This window comes from Rhipicephalus microplus, chromosome 2, assembly GCF_043290135.1.
Source record: "Rhipicephalus microplus isolate Deutch F79 chromosome 2, USDA_Rmic, whole genome shotgun sequence".
NCBI lineage: Eukaryota > Metazoa > Arthropoda > Arachnida > Ixodida > Ixodidae > Rhipicephalus > Rhipicephalus microplus.
In genome coordinates this window covers 228,839,001-228,862,224 of record NC_134701.1, presented here as the reverse complement: position 1 = coordinate 228,862,224, position 23,224 = coordinate 228,839,001, and the positions used below count along the sequence as shown (strand labels likewise).

Genomic DNA, 23,224 nt, shown 5'->3' with positions numbered 1-23,224 from the left:
TCGTGGCACCCGCATTTCTCGCTAAGCTTCACGGATCACGACGCAGTTTGGTTTCGCTGAGGAGAACGCATAATGCCTTTCGCGTCGCTTGCCTCTCAGCGTTCTGTTCTTCCCATCTATAACGTTGTTTTATGGCTTGTTTTTTTTTTTCTTCACTCTGGCGTCCTTATCAATGTGGGCGATGGTGAAAGCTTCGTTCGACGTTGTGTCGTTTCTATCCGAAGCTCTCTTCGCCTTGGCTTCTTTATTGGATGCAGTCGCGCAATTCCGGTGATCCCTGCCAGAGTTTCGTACATAGCCTCCCGTTCTTCGTGGCTTAGGGCCACGGATTGACGAGGACGATACGGGTGAAGAAGCCGGCCCTGCAGGACTTGAGAGCGTGTGTATGGTCGGCGATGGCGTTGCTGGTTCCCGGACGAATTGAAACGCCAGGTGGCCTTCGGTGCTTTCAGGTGCTATATTTCCTCCAAGAGCCGTGATTGTTGCGCCACCTCGACGAGAAGTGGTGGTATTGTTGTTGCCCGATGTCTGGAGCTTGAAAGTTATGAGTTGCGAGAATAGCGCGACAGGTCTGCAGAATTCGAGTGTCTCTGTTTCTCGCTATTGTGTACGTTTCCTCACTTGTTTGTGATGCAGCAATCGTTCAAGTTTCGTAACAGCTCGAGTCTAACAACTAACAATAAGCACCATGCATGCTGTCCAGGTAGTGCTGCATCGTCTTCGTTAAAAAAAAAAAATGACTGTTGTTGCAACGGTGAGTTGTTCCTTGAAGCCTGTAGAATTGCCAGCTCTGCGAACCATCTTTGTTGAATTAGGAACAAAGCGAGGAAGGCTTTCCAAAGTAACGTGCAAGTGTCATCAAGCCTATGACGCTACTGCTCTCTCCCTTGCATCTTTATTTGCATGAGCACCGTAAGTTTACCCTAACGTGTATCTCCTAAGTATAATGTAGCAGATTTCCCATATTATTCGTTAATCAGACGCGATGAACGAGATCAAGAAGCGTTGAAAAAGAAAATTAGAGCTATATAGAAGAATTGTAGCACATTGTTCTTCGAAAACAAAGAAAAAAAGCCAAATTCATTGTTTAGGCATCTACATAAAAAGGAGGATTGACGTATTTGGGGGCCAGTTCGCGCTATACAAATGTACGGCGTACAACGGTTGGGCAGTAGCTAGAATTGGTAGGCGTAGTATATCGATCGCATATTGCCTTTTCTAAGAATTAGTAACTGCTTCCGGGCAATCTTCCTGCCGTTTACCCCCGTATTTACGTTAGCGAGCTCGCATAGGATGAACACCGACACCGTATCTCGACTCCAGCGGCGCCCACGGAGAAATCACGACCGCCGACTCTCCAAGTGAGATTTGTAGCGAGGGCGCTTGTTTCCACATTGGCCGAGCGAGCTGTGTATAACGCCGTGATGTTTGTTGTTGCGGCTGCATCCAATCGCAGCAGCGCAACGGCACACGCGTGCCTGATCATCCATTTGCACCTTTCCCGCAGCCTCTATTTTCTAGAAAACCGCAGGCAGTACCTCGCAACAAAAACAGCCGAGAGCCCAATCTTCGCCTTTTTTCCCCCCAATCTTCTCCCTTTTCATCTGCCTGCGCTAAAATCTTCACTTCAGTTTTCTTGCTTCCGTACTCCACTTTTTCCGCATTCTTTTTATATGTCTCCTTGTTCGTTGGTACGCCGGTTCGTTTCGTAATGTTCGGAAAAAGAAAAAAAAACCGCTATCTATTGACTGATTTTCTATCTGCCAGACGTTCTCTCGCGGTGCTGACATGTTTCTCTCCTTCTCATTTTTCGCCTGTGGAATGAGATAGGCGCGAGATATTGGATAGAAGGGAGCGGAGTGGGGGTGGGAAGGGCTGGAATAGCAGTAGCTGTGATACAGAAACTTGGGTATCACTTCGATATTATGAAAATGCAAGTTGTATAGAGAGTAAAGGGAAAGGAGAGCCAAATAGCGATGTCAGTGAAAGAGATAGCTTGCTTTTGCTCAATGCATAAAGAGAAATGAAGTTAAAGAGAGAGAAATAGAGAAATAGCTTTCGCACTGTACCCCCATGCATGGGCACAGAGGAAAATACAAAAGATAGCTCTACGAGCATATGTCCCTTTCTCTTTTTCCTCACCTTAAACTGCGGAGCCTGTAAAGCTGTGGCCTCGCACATAGCGACGACGCACTTGGCATTTACAATCGATACAAAATTGCCTCGGCGCTCACATACAGCCCGCAGCTAGATGCAACAATTGCCGGGCCCTGGGCCCGGCGGTAGCGAACATTTTGTCGCTGCGCCGGCGGCGAGAAACCCCCCTTCCCTTTTCAGCCTATACGAGGCGAGCGGGCAATGGCGCCTCGAAATCTATAGCACCTGCCGATAAATCACGCCTGCGCGCGCCTGCAATTGCGCTCTATCGCCGTGCACCCTTCGGCCTTCCATTCCACTTCAATCTGCAATCACCGTCGGACCGCTGCTGCCTGCCGCGTTTTTCTCGATTTCTGTTTCCGCAGAGCTCCGTGCGTTTTCGCTCCATCGCAGTCCGAGTGGTGGGGCGGTGACTGAGAGGTTGCAGCGGCGGTATAAGAAAGCACGTGCGTATATATATACATTGGAAGAGATGAAACGGAAGAGAAAGAAAAAAATGTACGTATACGTGCGTATGGCGAGGAATTTATTGGGCCGGCATACTCGGCGGAAAACAACGGCGAGTCGGAACGATTGAGGGCAAAAAGTATATTGCTCCCCCCGCGTGGAGCGGGAAAATGTGTCTATACGCGTACGGTCGTACCAGGCGTCTTATTGGTAGCAGTTGGCGTCACGTTTCTTTGAATCCGCTGGAAGCATGGGCCACCACGGAGCATCGGCGTACCGTACTGGTGTCGCTTCAATAAGCGACCGGACTTAGAATGCTCTTAGTACGGCTATGAAATCTTATCTTCCCTCGTGCCTTCCTCTTATCTTCCTTGTTTTATCTTCCCTTATACCTTCCGTTAAACCAGTTATAACTACAGGAATAATTATAACTACAGGAATAATTATAGCTTATAATTAAACATCCGCATTGCAGGACCTCCTATATCCTACATAGCGGGACGTCATATTTCTATGCGCAACAAAGCTACACAAACAATCAGTAACCCCATGTTGCATACATACCTATTTTTATATTTAACGTTGAGTCTAAAAACTATAGTTGTAGGTAAGTACAACCAAATCAGAAGAACATTCAAGTAAACGTTCGTAAATTCCCTCTCTCTCTCTTTCTAAGGCAGCAAGCCTGGCAGACTTGCTGCCTTCAGGTTGTACGTGACGCCAAACAGGCTTATAAAGAGTGTACCTCACTCGACGCCATGGCTACAGGTGGCGCCGACTGACACTCCCACGTTTAAAAAAAATTCACATAGATACCCAATAAAGTGGCTGTGGGGATAGCTGTGTGGTAGCTCAGTGGCAGGGCATCGAACGCGTTATTCGATGGTCGCAGGTTAGGTTCCTGCCTACGGCAAGTTATCTTCTCACCCACTTTTCTTTCTTCACATTTACATTACGATTCGGTCTAATAGGTTCCCTTATACTCTCCTTGGCTTTACTGTCTGTTAGAGCCTAATAATATTGTGTCAAACACAGAAAAAACGAGCCCCTAAGTATGAACTGCTTTCCATATATATATATATATATATATATATATATATATATATATATATATATATATATATATATATATATATATATATATATATATATATATATATATATATATATATAGAGAGAGAGAGAGAGAGAGAGAGAGAGAGAGAAAATACGCTAGTGAGCGTGCTTACGCGAAGCTGTGGAACAGCTTACCATGAAATGACCGCGCGTATAAGTGCCTAGTCGCATTGTCCAGACGACGCGGCACCTGATACACCTTCGTATCGAAGGAAACGTAGCGTGACGTTATGCCGCTATGCTCATCATGACGCCAATCATATGACGCCAATCTCATCAACTCGCGATCTTTATTAGAAACGCAAAGCGCGGCGACGTTAATTCTGATTCTTCAACGTATACAGCGGTACTCAAAGCGGGCTCCCACCCACGCAAGAAAAAAAAAGTAATTTTCTAACAATATTTTTTGTCATCTTTTCATGCTCATTGTGGCTGAGATGGAAAAGATTTCTGGAATAAATTAGGCCACACCGTTTGCCAACAGTGAAATAATCATACAGTTCTTTTTGACTAAAGCTTTGTAGTGCAGTTCAGGCATATTGAAAAAAAATTTAATTGCCATTCGTTCGCTACCGCCTTTTCGAGGAACATAATCCAATCAACGATATCTGTTTCCTATTTGCTCATGCTGAAAGATTAATGAGGTATTTCATAAAGCGGTGGAAGGTCAAACACCGTGAGCACTCACGAGGCGTATCGTTTGAGGGGAGGTAAAATAGATGTTGGTGAGACGCGGCTCAAAATAAATGTCTCGCAAGACGGAATATAAGCAAAAAGTTGTAATTGTTTTCGGCTTGTCAACGAATATACGAAGCAGGCCACTGGTGAAATTGGCTTCTAAAAAGAGCGCTATTTAATGTGCCAATTACTATTAATTGCTAAAAAAAAAACACGCACGTAGACTTGCGAGTAATGGGAATACAAACGCAAATGATAAAATCTTTCCCTTACAAAACAAAAATGCGTGGTTATAATTCGAATGTGAATGTCTATAAATAATGAATTACTTACAAACGTATACGGTAAATTTTTGCGACTTTTTTTTTGAACAAAAAAATGTTGTACGTTGTGCACTTTCGTGAATTGCGTGGCTAATTCTAGTGTTATGAGAAAGTATTCCCGGAAGATAGTGCATTTATTTGTTTTGTGCACGAGTCTGGAGGCTCTAGTCACATATTTACGAAACAGTGTGCCTTTGCTACATACACATAATGATACGAGGTTTGCACACAGCTCTGATATTTTTTTTACCTATTGTATATACTAACTACGGCAAAATGACCTCGACATTCGCCGCCACCGAACTGTGGAATCACTTTTTCCTGTCAATCAAAACTTCATCATAATTTCATAAACTCAAGTATGTTAATAAACATTTTATTTTCATATGCAAATGTACCCAACTCAGCATATATCGCTATTTATATAGCTTGTTCGTTCGGATCATCACAATGCATCAGTTGTGTTATAATTAGTTCTTAGCTTTTCTTCAGTTTCTCATTGTTCCTGTGTTTCTATATGTGTACTTTACCTATTGGATACTAGCTGTGCTTTTTGCGTTTTCTTTTCTTTCTGTTGTTCACCTGCTCACAGTTTTCCTTTTTTAGACTTCTTGTTGACTATTATTAACCCTGCAGTCTTCTACTATGGGACCCTCGTTTAAATAATCTTCTGTATCCGCATTGCAATATGTATAACGAAATGATAAATTACTGTATCAGAAGATCTCTAGTCGAAGAACACGCAATAAGTCATAGGATATTTCGCGGATTTCCGATGTTGTTTCAAGTTCATTTGCGTTGATGAAGTCAAGTAAAACGTTAGGCGTAGAGCTACAACATAGTTTAGTTAGTCCACATCTTTCTATACATGCTGCCGACCTCTATCAGCGGCACGTTACGCTCTGAGTCCTCGTATAAGTTTCCGACGCGGGGAGCACTGTGGTATACAATAACTTGAGGGCAGTCTTAGGCGTGAATCAGTGACTGCATGGCTGTCGTTCCTGGTAATGTTTTGACTTTGATATATTAGATGCAAGCTCGCTTTATTTTCAGTGCTGAGAAGACCGAAACCTAAGGTGCGCAATACGCGAAGTGATGGTGGTTGAACACCAAAGTGTAGCTTAAGGTCGTTTGATAATAATAATAATAATAATAATAATAATAATAATAATAATAATAATAATAATAATAATAATAATAATAATAATAATAGAAAAATATTATTAACCTTTCATTGACATTTCTAGAGAGCCACAATGTTCTACAAAAGGTAATGTAACGTAGCTTTGAATGATTGAACAATGAACTACATGAAATGATTGACGGTGCACAAAAATGAACAATCTGAAAAAACATAATAGCACACTGTAACCAGTTCAAATATCCTGCTAATGCACAGTTTGCTTGCACCAGTTCACATAGTCATAAACTGTTCACACGCACACCTCCCTTTTCTACTGTCAGTATACGCACTAACACAATTCATACATATCAATCCCTGGCTGTCTATCACAGGTGCTTATTCAGTGCACTCAGTATTATTTTTTTTCTCGCTGCAGAACTTATTGATATGGAGTAGCCTAGGCGGTATGGACCTCAACCTTTCCACAGCGGAACAGTTAGAACAGAGCAGAACGGAACAGAACAGAACAGAAATGATTGACGGCGAGACAAATGAATGCACTTTGCCTTCGTGATAATTTTGCTTTAAGGGATATATATATATATATATATATATATATGTATATATATATATATATATATATATATGTATATATATATATATATATATATATATATATATATATATATATATATATATATATATATATATATATATATACATACATAACTTTTCTATGTTTATCCTTAGCTCTGTAATAACACACACAGAGTCAGCTGCTGGTTGGGTACTCTTCGCGTAATACATGCATACGATGAATCATATACATCTTCGCTAAAAGAGAAGTCCGGGTATGATGGAGATTTAGAGTAACGAGAATTGATTGAACAGGGAGCGTCGCCGAAGCCGAAGTTTCGTGAAGCTGACTTGCCAAAAAGGTTGTTTCTAGCGACACACAGTTTCGATGTAATGTACGAACGATGCGGTGTGCCTTGCCCTTGCTAAAAGTACTAAAAAGCTGAATGTTTGGCAACTTTACGTGTTTGGGAAACCGTGCGCAATGACTTAGCTCACGAAGAGAGATCCGGTTACTCGTTAACACATTCTTCTTTATTTTTGATTTCTCAGTGCCATGTTTCTCGATGTGCGGTAAACATTCGCTACGAGCACGCCGAGAATCGTCAACAAGCGCGCGAAGCGGAGCCAGATATAGAGAACGCTTGAAGTCACGTGTACACTAGCGCACGGCCCGATTTCATCGAGTTAAACTAGCACAAACAAAAACGAGTGTAGTCCTTCAACGATATTGCACTTGCTCTGCATGAAAATCGCGCTCCGAGGCCTGCTGTGACTTGGAACTCGCGCGTTAATCCATCTTCGTGCGTCGACCCTGTTTGCGACGGCGCAGAATACGGGCTGGCCTTTGAGCGGACGTCTTCACAACCGGAGCATATCAAAGGCGCTCGGTTCGCTTCAAGATGAAGTAGGAGACGATGAGGAGAGGAGTATAGGCTAACGGCAACCAGCTGCGAGCGAGCCCATGAAAAGGGGTGATTTCTTCGTCCCGTCGTGGCCCATGCGTAGCCGCCCCATTCCCAAGTATAAACCCCACGATTTTCTTTTTACACGCTCCTCTCTATGTTCGCATTTCCGCGGCTTTGAGGAGCACACCGACGCGCGCCCGCCTAATCAACGTGGAGCTCTCCCTTCGCGACGCCCACGTCGCGGTTTGCGGTGATGAAGGAAGTGCACGGACAGGCCCGTTCACGTCACCCCGAAATGGCCTGGCAACTCACTCTTCCTCCATCGAGACCCCCCCCCCCCCCTTCTCCGCACAGTCGTGCGGCTTTGCACTACTTCGGCTGCCGCCAGTTCCTTAACTCATCGTGGAGGGTCCTCCGGTGCGAAAACGAACGCACGCTTCTTCTTTTGCTCGAGTCCTATAGGAGTAGCGGCACGCCAACACTGAGAGAACAGCCCGCGGCTCTGGTTGGTGCGCACAAGTGTCCCGGTCTCCCACGACGAAGAGAAGAGCGGGCCTGCTTTATTGCCGCTGCAGCCGTCGCTCTTGCGCCGCCACCGTCACCCTTGATGTGTTTTCCACGTGGCGTCGTCAGCGCGGGCCACGTGTAATGAAAGAAAGAAGTGAACAACAACAACAAAAAGTGCTGCTCTTTTTCTTACTCAGCCGGCCGCCACACTCGATCCCTACAGAGGCGGTCGTCATTAGGGACCCACGAAGAAGAGTGGCGGCTCTTTTCGCAGGCGTCCATCGGCGCCGCGCTAACGTCGCCGGTCGGCCGAGAATCGCCCCCATCCGTCGGAGCGTGCCGCCTTGCACGGTCGTCGTTGCCGTCCATTGAGCCGCGCGCAAACAAAGGGGCAGTCTTTTTTTACAGAGCTAGGCGGGTGCGAGAAAGACAAGCGGCTCTGGGAGGGAGGTAGCCATGAGCGCCTGCTGCTGCTCCTGATGCCAGCAGCAGCAGCAGCAGCAGCAGCAGCAGCAGTACCGGCATCCAGAAAGCGCACTTTGGCCTCACACTCCTAGTGGGCGCGCTGCTTAACGAAGCATTCTCCGTGAAGGAAGAAGACGAGTGAGGATAAAGAACATGAAGAACACTCGGTGTTGAGCTGGTGGCGCCGCACAATCGGCACCCTATTCCTCGGACCACGCAAGCGACGCGTCCCGCAAACGAGCTTGCCCTTGCCGCAAACGCACAGGCCCGTTCTACGCGAAGGGGAGGACGCGAAAATGGAGCAGGGGAAAGAAGCGGGGAAGGGGGGGGGAGGCGATCGCGCCCTCCGCCCCGGCCCTAACGACGAACAGTTCGCAGAGTGGTGTCGGCACTAGGCGTGATGGCCCGGCAAGCGTGCGAGTGGACCATCGCGTGGTCATCATCATCGTGGTGGTAGAAGCGCGCGCGCGCGCGCTTGTGGGGAAGAGGCGCTTTGCTGGAAGCCCGGGGTGGCGGAGGGCGGGGATCAGCGTGGCCGCCGCGGCTCAGCTCTGGTGCGAAATGCAACGCTGATGATGCGCGCCCTGGCCTGCTGCCGCCAAAGACGCTTTCCCATTGATTTCCCGCAAGGGCAGCGGCTGGCGGCGGCGAAGGTCCCAGGAAGCGCTCGGCGCGATGCCCGCCTTCCGTACCGCATCATTTGAACAGCGGGAGCACTCGGCTGCAGCAACTGCTGCGCGCCATCCATGCGACGCGGGTGTCTCGGAATGGGAGGCAGCTGGAAGGGGGGAAAGCGAAAGAGGGCGTGGACGTGCGCTCGAGCTGGAAGGAAAAATGAAACGACGTCTTAGCGCGTGCACTGGTGCGCCAAGAATCGAGTGCCAGGACGTGTCCAGTGCCCGGATTCGCCATGTGTGACGCTCACGCTGCTGCGTACAGTGTAATGTGCCGTATATGCGTACGGGTGCGAGTTCGCCCGTATTTTCGTACGCGGCGCGCGTTGAACCATGCGTCGGCTCCTCCTAGCAGCAGCATTTTCCTGTGAGCTCCATCGAAAGAGAAAGGAACGGCACGGCAGGATACGTCGGTAACACTCGATTTTCGGGATGCGCCGAGAGCGTCGCTCACAATTGCTGGGAGGCCTTTGCCGCTGCTCGTAGCGGGAGGAGGTGGTTGAGCGCATTAGGATGACGACGAGACAACGGCGCGAGTGGAGAAGGCGCGCCGAACGTCAATTGCAGTTTCGGATAAGAGGAAGCGAGAAAAAAGAAAGGAACGTTGTGCGCTCCGGGCACCCGTTCCTGCAGAGCGGCTCTCTTTTTTTTCGATCGTGCGGGCTCGCAAAAGGAGCGGCGGGCCACGGCGGGGATACTTCGACAATGGGGTTACGCGCAATCAGAGCACGGGGACTGTGAGCCGCCGCCGCTCTAAGCTTTCTTTTGACACCTCCTGCCCTCTCTCTTTGGTGTTGCTTGGCGTCTCCGTTAAGTTTTTTTTTTTTTTCCTTGGATGCTTTCTTTTCTTTCTCGAAACGACGGAGTTGTTTTCCCGCACCCGGCAGCGCGCGTCTTCGCTTCAACGCGCGCAGTCGGCCGTGCGTCCGAGCGATTCGCCAGATCACCGTGTTCTGTGAGTGCGCCAGTGGTTGTTGTTGTTCCCTCGGCCTGACATCTTCTCTCGCTCTCCATCCCTCGGGAAACGATGCAGAGCGTGCAGTGAAAGGCTCTCGCTTGTTCTATGGGAGCATCTGTTCTCGCTTGCGAATTGGGACGCGGGTATACGGAGTTCCGCTTGTCGTCGCGAACGGCTGTGATTTCGTCTAGTAATGTGCGTGGCTGTGCGGGCTCCGTTGTCGTGATGCCCGACCTTTCGGCGTTCGCTCCATCATTTCTGCCTAGTGCTCTCAGTTACGATGGCGATTACACGGACACTGGAGCCGTGTTCGAGTCTACGCCGTTGACGCTGCTGTCGGGCAGTTATGGTATCGACGCACATGCCTGGCCTTCGCCTGTATGGTAGGTAATCCAGAGAGAGATAGAGAAAGAAAGAAAGAAAGAAAGAAAGAAAGAAAGAAAGAAAGAAAGAGAGGGAGACGTGATGTCAAAAGACAAAGACGTCAACCAAACACGTAATTGGTTTGTGGCGGTGTACTTGAAATATGGGTATAGCGGCAAGCACTCGGTGGGATTGGCTGTCAATGAAACTTGGTTAAGTGATCGAACTTTATCACTACACGCAATCACCTACTCTGCTATGAAGTAAGGACAGCGAGGGGTGCAGCACTGTTGAGGATGCACCGTTTTCTCGTTTTCGTGTCCCATACGTTCTTTTTTTTCTAAATTCGAGGTTAAAATATTTCGTTTTCGAGGAGCTCACACACTGAAAAATGTCTTAGCCACTGTTTTCACGAACGATTGTCATAGGTAGCACCCTCCTTTTCAACTCATAATAATTTATTCAAACGAGAAACATCATTCGCATGAGCACGCAATGACGAAGAGAACACGTGCTCCGTATTCGTGAATACGCAAGTTAACGCTTCACGCGTCTTCCAAACAATGGGTAGCTTTTTTGCTTGTACAGGTAATGTTTTGAAGGAGCCAGAACAAAGCCCAGATACACATACTTTAGGGGGCAGAATATCAATAGGAAAAGACAAAGACGAAGAAATAGAACTGTGTTCGCGTGTACTTTGAAGGTGGTAAAAGATGGCGCGTTAACATGCGGTTTTGCGGCTGTCATTCATTCCGGGAAATACTTGAGATCGTGGCAATACTCTTCTGACTTTCCACTTTGGCTACTTCTGCTGGATGCTGCTCTATGGTCGCAAGACTTTCTTCGCAGTGAGAAGGGCTCTATTTAGCAGGCTAATGAATGGTGCACAGCGCATCTGGTGATCTTTCGAAGAAGGGTCATTCACTGGTATAATGCATTGTTCCATCCAAAGCACAGGCATTCGCTAATCTCAACCCATTACTGCGGGCCGCATTTATCAGAAGAATCACAAAGCGAAAGAGAATATCCACTTGCCACACAATCGATCCGGGTTCGGTCACCACTCGGACCCACAGAGCGAGGGAAGTCAGTTTTGAGCACAATCTCCTGAGACCATCCCTAGCAGAAACACAGGCTTACACAAAATGAATATGCAAGGACGTACTTTTTTTTTCTTCTTTCTATAGACATATTCATTAGGCAGGCGTGTTTCCTAGCTTTGAGAATCGGTGTTTCGGGAAACCACAATGAATCCCGCTTCACGCATACATTCCTATAGCATTTTTGTTTCTTCACCTATCATTTCATTTTTTGTGGTGTCGAGCACTGAAGAAGAGCTAAACGCTTTCAATTTTCAGAAACGAGATCTTTGGTCGGCCTACTCGACAATCAAGGCAGATGAGAGCAGCACACACACACTCTCTCTCTCACAGTGATAGCGACTGTTCCGGTTGAAAATAATCGAGCCCGCATTGTGCGAACAGGGCTGCGAAAAGACGAGCATCGTTCGAGAAGAGGTGAAAAAATAAGAAAGAAAAGTGAACACTTAAAGGAGCGTATCCGATAGAGAGGGGAAGCGTACGCCGCTTGGCAGCTGCCTTCGGTTCGCCGCAATAAAACGACACATAACGAATCTCCTTTGTCGAGCTCGTGAATCGCGATGCTTTTTGCGCTCGCTCCTCCCTTCTGTCTGGGACGGTCGCGAAGCCGCCCCAATGCGGGCACGGAGTGGCAGCCCGTGGTTTGCCCCGTGGTGTTTACACTACCGCGGTTATGCGATGTTTGTTGGATATTCTTAGCAATCGAGGTTAGAATATCACGAATAATTTAATCGAAATACAGACACTGAAAGAGTGTCAGGCTGTGGTGAATGATGTGAAGCGAGGAAAGTATATCTGAAAGGCGACGTATCTGAAGCATTGGATGAAACGTTAGTGCAGCGAAAGAAATGAAATGGTGGAGGTAAATTGGAGAATACATATGACAGTTAACGAAAAATTTCTACTGCCCAGTCCCCATATCATAATGGTCAAACTCGCACACACTATTCTCGATGCGCGGAAAGAAGGTGATTACAAATGCTAACGAACCCACACACTATCGCAAGTACTTAACGTACATGGGACACACACTCCTTTGATCTCTACCATCTTGCAGCGAGGGGGGAGGGCGAAGCTGTGTTTTAACGCAATACATATCACCGCTATTGCTTTTTGTTTAAATTAAACGTCGCCAGCCGGGGATTAAATAGTGCACTAGAGCTGCTATTAAGCACACAATTTCCTCTCAATGCAGTGGTGCCCCGATTCTTTGGTAACCATCACACCGCTACTGCCTTGACGCCACTCCAGTGTTCGCGAAGCTCCCGAACCAAGCTTTCCTCCCGTACGCGCCGGGCCAAATTGCGGCCGATCAAGGGAGAATATCTTCGTTTGGATTCCCGTTTGTATAAATATTCCGGGAAACGAGCAGGTCGGGTTCGCCGTGCGACGGTCCTTTCCTCCGTTTTCCTCGCCCTTTTACGGTCGCTTTCAGCGAGCCGCTCGTTCGTCGCGCCTTCGCTCGAGGGCGCAACGAGCGGGGAAGCTCGGCGGCGCGACTTTTAAAAGCGGCACGCGCGCCGCTGCGCGTACAACGTTCAGCTTCCCTAGTTGCGAGCAGTGCTGCGAATGCTGGAGCCGTCTTGGGCGATGCACGAGAATCCCGGAATGAAACCCGGGCATTCGTTTTGTATCTATCCGTTTGTAACAAGTATTCGAGTTATCAACGTGTATTTCTGGGTCTGAAAAGGAAGTGCGCCAGTGCAACGCGCCGTACAGTTTCGGCTGTTATTTCATTCAGCTTCAAGTGCTATGTGAAAACTGAATGTATCCCGCAAACTGGCTCGGATAGGCGCGATATGAAAATAAATAAGAGAAGTTGAATTTTGTTTCGTTTGCGAAAACAGTGCCACGCATTTGTATACATTTACATTTATTACACGCCAGCTCAAAAATGTAGTAAGTGGAATTTGGAGCAGAATGTGGTTCAGCGAACTTAATAACCCAAAAAGAAAGGTGTATACCATGAAAATATGAAACGAATTCAAGTTCTTACCATTTTTTTGTTTGCGGCTTAGCACAAGCTTGAAGTATGGGATATGTTGGTGCTAGCGACATACGTTTTATACTGACACTATGTACCTTCTGAGCATACAAACACTGGAAGTTGGTGAAATAAGTGTACAATCATTACGAACGAAATCACGCTACTAAAGGGGGACCATGCACCTATTTTTTCCAATTTTTCATTTATTAGTCTACCATCATCATCGTCATCATTATCAGCCTGACTACGTCCACTGCAGGACAAAGGCCTCTCCCATGTTCCGCCAGTTAACCCGGTCCTGTGCTTGCTGCTGCCAATTTATACCCGCAAACTTCTTAATCTCGTCTGCCCACCTAACCTTCTGTCTCCCCCTAACCCGCTTCCCTTCTCTGGGAATCCAGTTAGTTACCCTTAATGACCAGCGGTTATCCTGTCTACGCGCTACATGCCCGGCCCATGTTCATTTCCTCTTCTTTATTTCAACTATGATTGCAACTCATGATTACGGAGTTAGACAAGGAGAGCAGAAAGGTGGGTCTTAAAATTAATCTGCAGAAAACGAAAGTAATGTACAACAACCTCGGAAAGGAGCAGCGCTTCGAGGTAGGTAATAGTGCACTTGAAGTTGTAAAAGACTATGTCTACTTAGGGCAGGCAATAACCGCAGAGCCTAACCACGAGATTGAAGTAACTAGAAGAATAAGAATGGGGTGGAGTACATTCGGCAAGCACTCTCAAATTATGACAGGTAGATTGCCACTATCTCTCAAAAGGAAGGTATATAACAGCTGTATCTTGCCGGTACTTAGCTACGGAGCAGAAACCAGGAGACTTACAAAGAGGGTTCAGCTTAATTGAGGACGACGCAGCAAGCAATGGAAAGAAGAATGGTAGGTGTAACCTTAAAAGACAAGAAGAGAGCAGAGTGGATTAGCGGACAAACGGGGGTTAAGGATATCATAGTCTACCATACGAATTGCCAATACTACTGTTCTTTTCTTTGCGTGTCAGCGCTGTCACACATGGCTTTAAATCTAGAACTTATGAGTTTCTCCTCATACTGCCTAAACTGACTCTTCGGGGAGCATCAAGTGAGAGCAACTTAATATAGAATTACTATCGGTAACTTAGCAAGCTTAAACAGGCCACTGAAGAAACAGTTATTTGAGTAACAAGCTTAATATGGAGGGATAGCGTACTGTGCGCTGCATTGCATAATAGCGCCTTCGATCTCTGCACTCTGCACACAAAAAAAAAGAAGAAAATAAAACCAACGACGTGCGATGCATTCGCATTGCTGCGGTGGCGGCGTGGTTCTATGTTCCAGCCGCAATTTTTCGTCGCTTGGGTTTTCTCCTCGTTAATTAGTTACGACAGACTTTTCCAGTTAGTACACGTGTGCAGACTACGTTGCCAGTGCCTCTGAACGCACTATGCAGCACGCAGTCTGTGCTACATTACGTGTATTCAAATGGGTCACTTCATTCTACACTCTAGTCGTAATACAGAGTTGTTAAAAGGGACAGCGCACAAATAATAAAACAAATTTTAAGTTCAAAGCTCTTGAATTCATTATTGTGGTGATTGCATTAGTCGACCATTGCACGTCATCACCAGGCTCTCTCTCTCTCTTTGTGTGTGTGTGTGTGTGTGCGTGTGCGTGCGTGTGTGTGGGGGGGACATGTTCATAAGGTGCTTATGAACATGTCCTTTTCGCAAAGACACTGGCTTCAGTAATTTGCTGATGTATTGAGACACAATTCAAACCACTGGCGTAGCCTAGCAGCTAAAGGCTGCCTATAGCTCGAGCTAGCCGGCTTTGATGGAAGCGAAAGCGCCGATACCGATGGTGATGAAAAGTAAACAGAACTCTTAAGTGAAGCATTATGGAATGCCAGGGGGTAAAAATTAATCGGGTGTCTTCCACTACGGTACCCCTCTACGTCATATACTGTGGTACCAGCGATTGAAAAATGGACTTTAATATAAGTTCTTTCAGCCATCAGCATCCCACATACTCACGAAATGAATGCAAATGATGGGGTGAATCAGTGTACATCATATCGTGAATCGCGCCCTTCTATTTTGTTCTGGTTAATTGCGTTTTAAGTCATTCTTGTTACCCTTTTGTTCTGTCACATGCTTTGAATAACGAGTGGTGAAATGGCGGTGTTCTTATGGTGTTGTGGCTTTTTGTTTGTTCTGGTTAAGAGCCCTTTGAAAAGCTTTTTGATGTTCACAGATTTGGTTTGTGTTCATGCACCTACACTACATCTGCTGTAGATGCCGGACGGCAGTTTATGAACATCGTGCGGTCTTAAGTAGCTTCGCCCCTAATATCGCAGAGTTTATCTTGAAAACAAGATATTCAGAGGGGGGGGGGGGAGGGGGCTGTCTTCGGTTTCCGCGCAGACAAATTCACGAAGATGCCTTTTGCCACATGATAATTCACACTGACCTCTCTTCTTATTTCGTTTATCTGCAGATACATCGGCTCACACATCCGCCGTCCTGTGGAAAGAAGCGCGGGCTGCGGCCCGAACAAACAGCGCCATGCTTTTCGGTGCAGGTGAGCCTGGTTGTGTGAACAACATATGTCATCATTTTCATTATATTCCATTGACTCACTCTAATCTTCTACCATTACAGGTTGCGTAATTATTCGTTTTACAATTACTTTCATTTTTGCCACATGATTTTAATAATGAACACAAACAAGGAATTTCATTCATTTTGAATACAGAAAAAATGTTATATTTATGGAGCACTACTCATGGAAAGTTTATTGTAAAATAATGAGCAACCATACAGAGCTCTAAATTCTAAAATACAGTAAGACATGAATGCGTGTTGGGTACATAATTCAACAAATAATAGAAGACTCCAGAGTACAAATTTAAGATACGTGATGTGATGCACGGACTTGAAAAACAACCAGTCATATATGTATATTTTTTGTATTACACAATACACCCAAATATCATTCTGCCTCTTAGACACAGTAACTTGTTACACCCCAATTAAGGTTTAATCGGCGTAGCCCGCCTGTTTCAATTTATGTCTGCATTGGCCCTATGATATTGTGATGGAATTTCACAGAGGAAAGGAACTAATTGCAAACTGGCAGCGATGGCGCCAATAAATCTGTAATTATAGCATACTTCGCCACACAACGCATACAATGCTTGCGTCTAAAAACGCTATACAGATTAACGCCGCGACGTAGTTTTGCATGAATTTTAACCATAGCGTGCGTGTTCTTTTATGCAAGTACGCGTGCGTGCAGGAATACACACACACACACACACACACACACACACACACACACACACACACACACACACACACACACACGCACACGCACACGCACGCACACACACACACACACACACACACACACACACACTTGATGCGTAGCTTCACCCCATGAAGCTTCCTTGTGTGGGAAAGCCACCTTTGCAAAACGTGGTAAACGTAGCGTATGTACGACGAAACACTCAGGTGTGGCGACATTGGGGATACACCGAAGACATCGCATAAGTAAAATAGGCAAATAACAATTGGGCATACTCAGTTGTACAAATGGGTGTATACTTTCAGTAATTTGTTTATTTGGACATTTTACGAATAAGGAAATAAAGAACACATATTTGCAAACATCGCAAGCATTTGTGACAGTTGAGTACCTGGAGTGCTTGTCGGTGGCTTTGGGGTTTTCCTTTCATTTATGTAGCGGAGGCGAGTAAGGAGTGGTAATAAATACACTAAACTTTACTAAAGTCATGGCAATATATAAAAAATAACTAGGTGTAAGATTATCTATCGCTGAGGACATGCATGTGCATCTCTGTTTTGTTCTTATGCTTGTAATCTAGAAAAAAGGTGTGGGGCCAACACCTTTTTATATCTCTCTTTCTCTTTCTTTGGTTTTTTTGCGCATGGATGTAGTTAATAAGTGGTTGTTGTGTGCAGAGTAAAAAATGGCGAAGCTGTGGAGGCAAACAATTACTAGAATACATTAGTTCAAAAATTATTCATAGGTGAAGGATGATGTCCTATGAAGAAATACTACCAAGTGTGTCTACACGTCAATTGCCTCAATACAACATAACGTAACCTTCGATCTCGTCAGTTGACACGCTCGTCTCTCTCTGCCTCGACTTCAGATTGAGCTTCGCAGTAACGGCGGCGCGTTTGCGGCACAGGAAAGCCATCTCCAGCTGGCATATAATTAGTTTTCGTGACAGTCGCTGTATTAGCCGGAGAAGCTCACATCTCCGAATGACTCTATGAGGCTCTGCACGAACCAATATCGGGCGGTCAAGACCGCAGGCCTTTTCTCCCGCCATCGCCGCATCTCCAATCGCCTTGGAAGACGGGACATGCCCCCGAGGCCCCGGTAGACGTCCCTTCGCCAGGAAAGACACAAACCGTTGGCTTCCCTGCAGTAAGCCGCACACGGCCTCTTTCACGGGACAAGATGTCCTGTCACGGTGCCTTTCCATTTCCTTTCTCGTCAACTCGCCAGAGGGCGTCTCCTCTGCCTTACAGCTGGCAGAAGGGAGAAAGGGGGGGGCGCCGACGACCCAATCCAGTGACGAGGGAGAAATGAAAAGACTGAACGCGAAATCAGAGTTTGATTGTCGATTACCGTTTATATATATATACGTCTTCCTGCAGGTTTCCCAGAAGAACAAAATATGAGACACGTACTTGCTGCTTTCTGACGCAATCAGTCTTTGAAGCGGCGCTGCAAACTCCTCCAAATCATCCCGTATTTTTTTTTTCTCATCAAGTGGTGGTCACTACAGCTTCCACCCTTGTCGTCATTTTTTTTTTCGCCATCTACGATGAGGAAACTAGAACTGGACGCTTGGAAGATGGGACTTGGGTCGGAAGGCGCGTTAGGGTATGGGGGGGAGGGTGGAAACGCTTGGTCTACTCCTCAAAGGGAGGGTGGCCGGCAGTTCGCTGAAGCGCCTGAGGGACGCACAAATCTCATTTCCTGTCTAGCGGCAGCGAAATTTCCGCCTCACCCGCTGCATTCAGCTTGTTCATTGCCTCCTTTTTTTGCCCCTATCGACTATTTTTCTTTTTTTTTGTTCATTGATCGCGCGCATCCGGGCCCGCCAGACAGGACACCAACCGTCTCTCAAAGCATCCAGTGGCCGCCTGCTCGTTTTCGCACCCTTTTTCTGTAGCCCTCGAATACCCTTTCATTTTCCCATAATACGAACTCTGGAAAGTTGCGCGAAAAAGTAATCGCGTACGAGCGGCAAAGAAAGCTAAAACGGGTCAACGTAAACCAGCAGACCACTGCGAAAAAAAAAATAATGAGTAGTGAGCTGAAACACACATCATAGCGAAAACGAGGATGAGCGGAAGAAAAGGGAAAGCGATAACAAAAATTCGACTTCCGCATGCATTGTCCGCTCGTGACGTCCGCTTGGTCGTTACCGTACATTGGAGAGACGCGGGCGCCGCTGGTCTCCAAATTCTCTATACGAAGCCGATGCACCAAGCAGTGAGGCATGCTTATATAGAAAGGAAAGAGGGACTGCGATCTCCTATAAGAAGCATGCCGGGGTCGTAGCGCGAATTTTTTTGAGGGGCGCATCCTTACTTCTCCGCGGCTCTTTTCCCCTTTTCCTCGAAATGCTCGAGACAGCATTTTGGTACGCGTGGTGTCAGCTGAATTTGGGCTCGCATTCGTATCGCCGGCGATATTTTGTGACAGCCGCAGCCCCCTCTGTGTGTTTTCAATGGCGATGCGCGGCGGTGGGTGTATCTGCTGGTGGAAACAAGTGGAAGTTCTAGAGAGGGATGCAAGTGAGAAAGGAAGAACAAGGAGCTAAGGGAGGACTAGAACGGCGGAAGAGAGAGATAGTGACTGCTTTTTCAGTTCCTCTCTCCCCCTCAACAAACGAGCGTGAATGGCTCAAGACTGCCGCTGCTCGCTTGTTCAGAAGGCCGTCATTCACGAAGCCTCCACTGGCCGAGCGGCCTTTTCGCTGCATCCGGTGGCCGTTCGCTGGACCGTTTCTCCGAGAGCCACTGGAGAGATGAGGAGAGTCACCCACCTCCCTCACTTCCAAATCTGCCTAGACTCCTTTTACTTTTGAGGGAAACCCGCTTCAGCTTTATGGTCTCTACCTCGCAAACCTCTTCTTTCTCTTCATCTGTCAGTGACGCGAATGGCAGTTGTTTTCAGCAGCAAAACGCGGCATCGCCACATGTCGGGAAAAGTTAGAGTGACCGGCAGCTCCCAAGCCCTGTTTGCCGTCAACGTTTAGCCGGGCGTCTTCGCCACCATCTTGTTCTTCGCATTATATGTTTTCGTTCAATGGCGGCCACTATGGGCTTCCGGATGTCTGTTTCACTAACAGCGGGGCATGTCCGTTCTTTGTCCGGGGACCCAAACGAATGCGAACCGTGAATACGTGGCGGGAGTCTCTTTTATGCCGCCCCTCTTCCTACTACTTCTTATTTTTGTTGTTTGGGCAGCGTCGGCGAGACGCCACAGCCTCTGAGACGCACGATTTTTTTTTTTCGCTCTTGCGTTGGAAGTTAAATTAGACTCCCGCGTCGGCATGCGGCCGAAGTGTTCGTGACAGGCCCTTGACGCTCCTCATGCGCGTTCGCTGCGACCAGCAGTGCACACGTCGTCTTTGCATTTCATCTCTATCTGCCTCTTCAGCTTGGTGTTTTCTTCATCCTGCTCTATACGATCAACCCACGACAACAGGAAAGTCTTATGGACATTTTGGGCTGTCAGCACTCGTGCTGCTTGATTGCGAAGAAGAAAAAAAATGGTAAAAACTCCACCCTAACGTTCAACAGAGGGAAAATTTTCTGCCTTCCTTCTCCTCTTCAAATTCTTTTCCTATTTTGAACGCATTCGGCGAGACAAGTGCGCCCACTGCAGTCGAGCCGATGTGAAGACTGCAGTTGCTGCCGTCGCTGGTTACGTGTGTACGAAATGCCTGGAGTGCTTCCTTTAACGGTGCGCGCGGTCACACGTTGTAAGATGTAGACAGCGGCCTCACACTCGTTTGCGAGTACAGACGTTTTCGAATGTCGCGACGATTTAGAACCGTCTAAGCAACAACAGTTCCTCTTCGCTCCACCTCCGTTTCTTACGTCAGCGTCGGCGCCGCCAGGACAACTACTGAGCTGACTGGTACACACTGTTGCAAATTGTAATCACGAAGAACCGTCAAAACGGCGTACGCCTCGCACTTGCTCCCCAAGCCTCATTCTCTGCTTCGGCAAGAAGGTGCTGTGCGTTGTTCGCGAATCGTTGACGTGCTTTATTTGCGATGACGTCGTTTGCAGTACGTGCAGTTCAAACTCTTAGCCGCAGTTTATTTGCTGCTCTATACAGACGCTGACATGCCGCTCGCCTTAAAAAAAAAAGTTTGCTCTAAGCCAGCTTGCAGTTGTGGTAGAGTAAAGTATTGCCAGAATACAAGCTTTGTAACTCTGTGCGAGACGCATTGAGCTAATACGAGGCTTGCTCAGGCGCAGCTTCATTTTCATATCTTCTGTATAACTTGCGGTGTTCTATATGAAAGACATGACATGACACCACTAGAACGGTAATATTATTTGCTCTTCGGAAGTAATGTGTTCTTACAAGGGCTTTTTCACAAGAGAAAGCAAGGGATATATTGTTTAAATATAAATGAGGCTACTTTCTAGCCGAGGCAGGGAGGTCAGGCTGCTCTTCGGTAGTGTATTAGATACTCGGCGCAGGAGTATAAATGGGACGGCAAAATCGGAAAAACGGGAAAAAGATGAAGTGACGACGCCGACATCTGCAAGGTAAAGAAGCTGACTTGCAATCAGATAACAGTCATATGGGATTGGATTGGGGGGCGTAATAAGGAGTATACTAGGTGAAACTTTGGCAGTGTTCAGTGGCACGCCATGGTATTCTATAAGGCGCATCTAATATATTGCTCACTTGGAATGACTTTAGCTCATACCAATGAACCCAGCACATAAACTTGGAGGTAGCTTGATAACATCAATGCTATACGCGAATGCAGGTTTTACGGAGGTGCACGCACCGTAATTTCTTAATCTATCGGGACATGGTGCGAATGAGCTCACGACAACAGCCGTTCGTGACGGGCCGCCATGACGCGAACCGAACGGTGGCCCTAATGGCACGGGTGAATGCGAGCAACGGTGCCACCAGAGCCTGGAGCAGAGCCCCCACCCCCATAAGTCCTTACGGGGGCTTCGATGCGCGCCCCGCCTGCCAACATCGTCGCCTCCGGTTTCGCTAACACCGCCGTCAGCTGGCGTCCCACTTAGCGCGCGTCGCACTGCCCTGCCATGCCAGCGGGATCCACTCAATTTCCTCTCGGGGGCGCAACTAATAGTGGCCTCCCCCACTTCGCGCTCTTCGTTCACTGCGCGCAATTCTCACTTCTCTCGCATCGAGGCGGCAGCATCCTGCGCCGCGGAATGGCTCGCGTTATACACGTTGCACGAAACGCCGGAGCCTTTCCTTAATGCGGACTCACACTGCACGCTCCCATTTAATGCGCTCACCGCGAATGAGTCACGCAAGAGCCTGCCAGAGGCAGCGGACTTATATACACACACACTCTGCGGCGTGGCTGCTTACATGATCCGCCCGCAGGCGACTCTCTCTCTCTCTCTCTCTCGCTGCGTGCATTTTCTCGTTGAGCAGCAGCAGCAGCAGCCTTTCTTCGCTGGAAAAAGGCTCGCCGCCGCTGTAATCGACCAGGCCTGCCCCGATAATGGGCTGCGAAGATAGTTGGGGTTGACGGAGTCGGTACACCTAAGAGCATCATCCGGCGCGTTCCGTGGCGCCAATCTGCTTGCCCGGCCAGCGCTGCATTAGGCCTTCCTCCTCTCGGAACCGTCTCCTTCCTCCCTTACACATTGAGGCTCCGTTTCGCCCTCATGTTTCGCGCCTCTCTCGCCGTCTTCCTTATTTCGATCCCGGAGGGAGCGCGCGTGTGGTGTTTCTGAGGCAATCTTCTTCGGTCTCCCGCTGATGGCTCAACGACGGGCTGAACGCTGACGTCGGAAGCTTGACTGCTGTGCGTTGGTGCACATTTGTGCTATCGGAATAAATTATTGAGATAATATTAAAAAATAAACAGAAACTGCTACGAGGCTTTTGGCTGATGAAAGTTTCTGATGTTCGGTTAACGGAAACTGTTGCCTCGTGGGGTTCGGTACTGTCTTTGGCGGCTGTAGGAGCTTGCTCAGCTCGCAAGTCGCTTACGTGGGGTTGTGATCACCTATGAATGGATCTATTGGTTTCGACTTCACACGCATAGGTCATATATAAATTGATTAAAAATGTGTAGGAATATGACTTTAAGAAAAATGCCATGTGCTACACCTCTAATTCACTAATTTTTGAAGTTTAGTCATCTATTTCCGGATGATTGTGATTCTGCCACTCCCACAGCGATCACATGCCGTTTAAGCTCACTGTAGTGTGGGACCCCGTCTTGTATTAACTAAAACATGTGGCTGATCACTCTGAAATAGGTGTAACATAAATGTGATAAGTATCTCTACAAAGGTAGTTGAGCGTTCATTGTGCATTGTTTTAGCAACAGTAACCAATTGCAAAGTCACGTTAGGAACGGCAAGCAGCTCGAAAGTTGCTGCACACACCTCAAGCAGAAAGCACGCACGAATTTGGCATACACTGGATAAGCGCGGACTAACAACTGTCACAACTCGACACTTAGACCGCGCTGTTCAAAGCGAAAGAACGACGCGCGAAACGAACGCACAAGTATACACAGGACAAGCGCGAACAACTGTCACACGTCTTCTTTCGTCGT

General features: G+C 47.3%; 1 protein-coding gene across 1 annotated transcript in view; it reads left to right on the top strand.

Annotated features, from left to right (window-relative positions):
- LOC119170326 (uncharacterized) overlaps positions 1-23,224 on the top strand; it is a 102,790-nt gene that overhangs the window by 66,760 nt on the left and 12,806 nt on the right. Inside the window, exon 3 of the mRNA XM_037421464.2 lies at positions 15,868-15,951. Within this exon, the coding sequence (XP_037277361.2) occupies positions 15,936-15,951 (16 nt within the window). The 5' untranslated portion in view covers positions 15,868-15,935. The remainder of the gene's footprint in view (positions 1-15,867; positions 15,952-23,224) is intronic.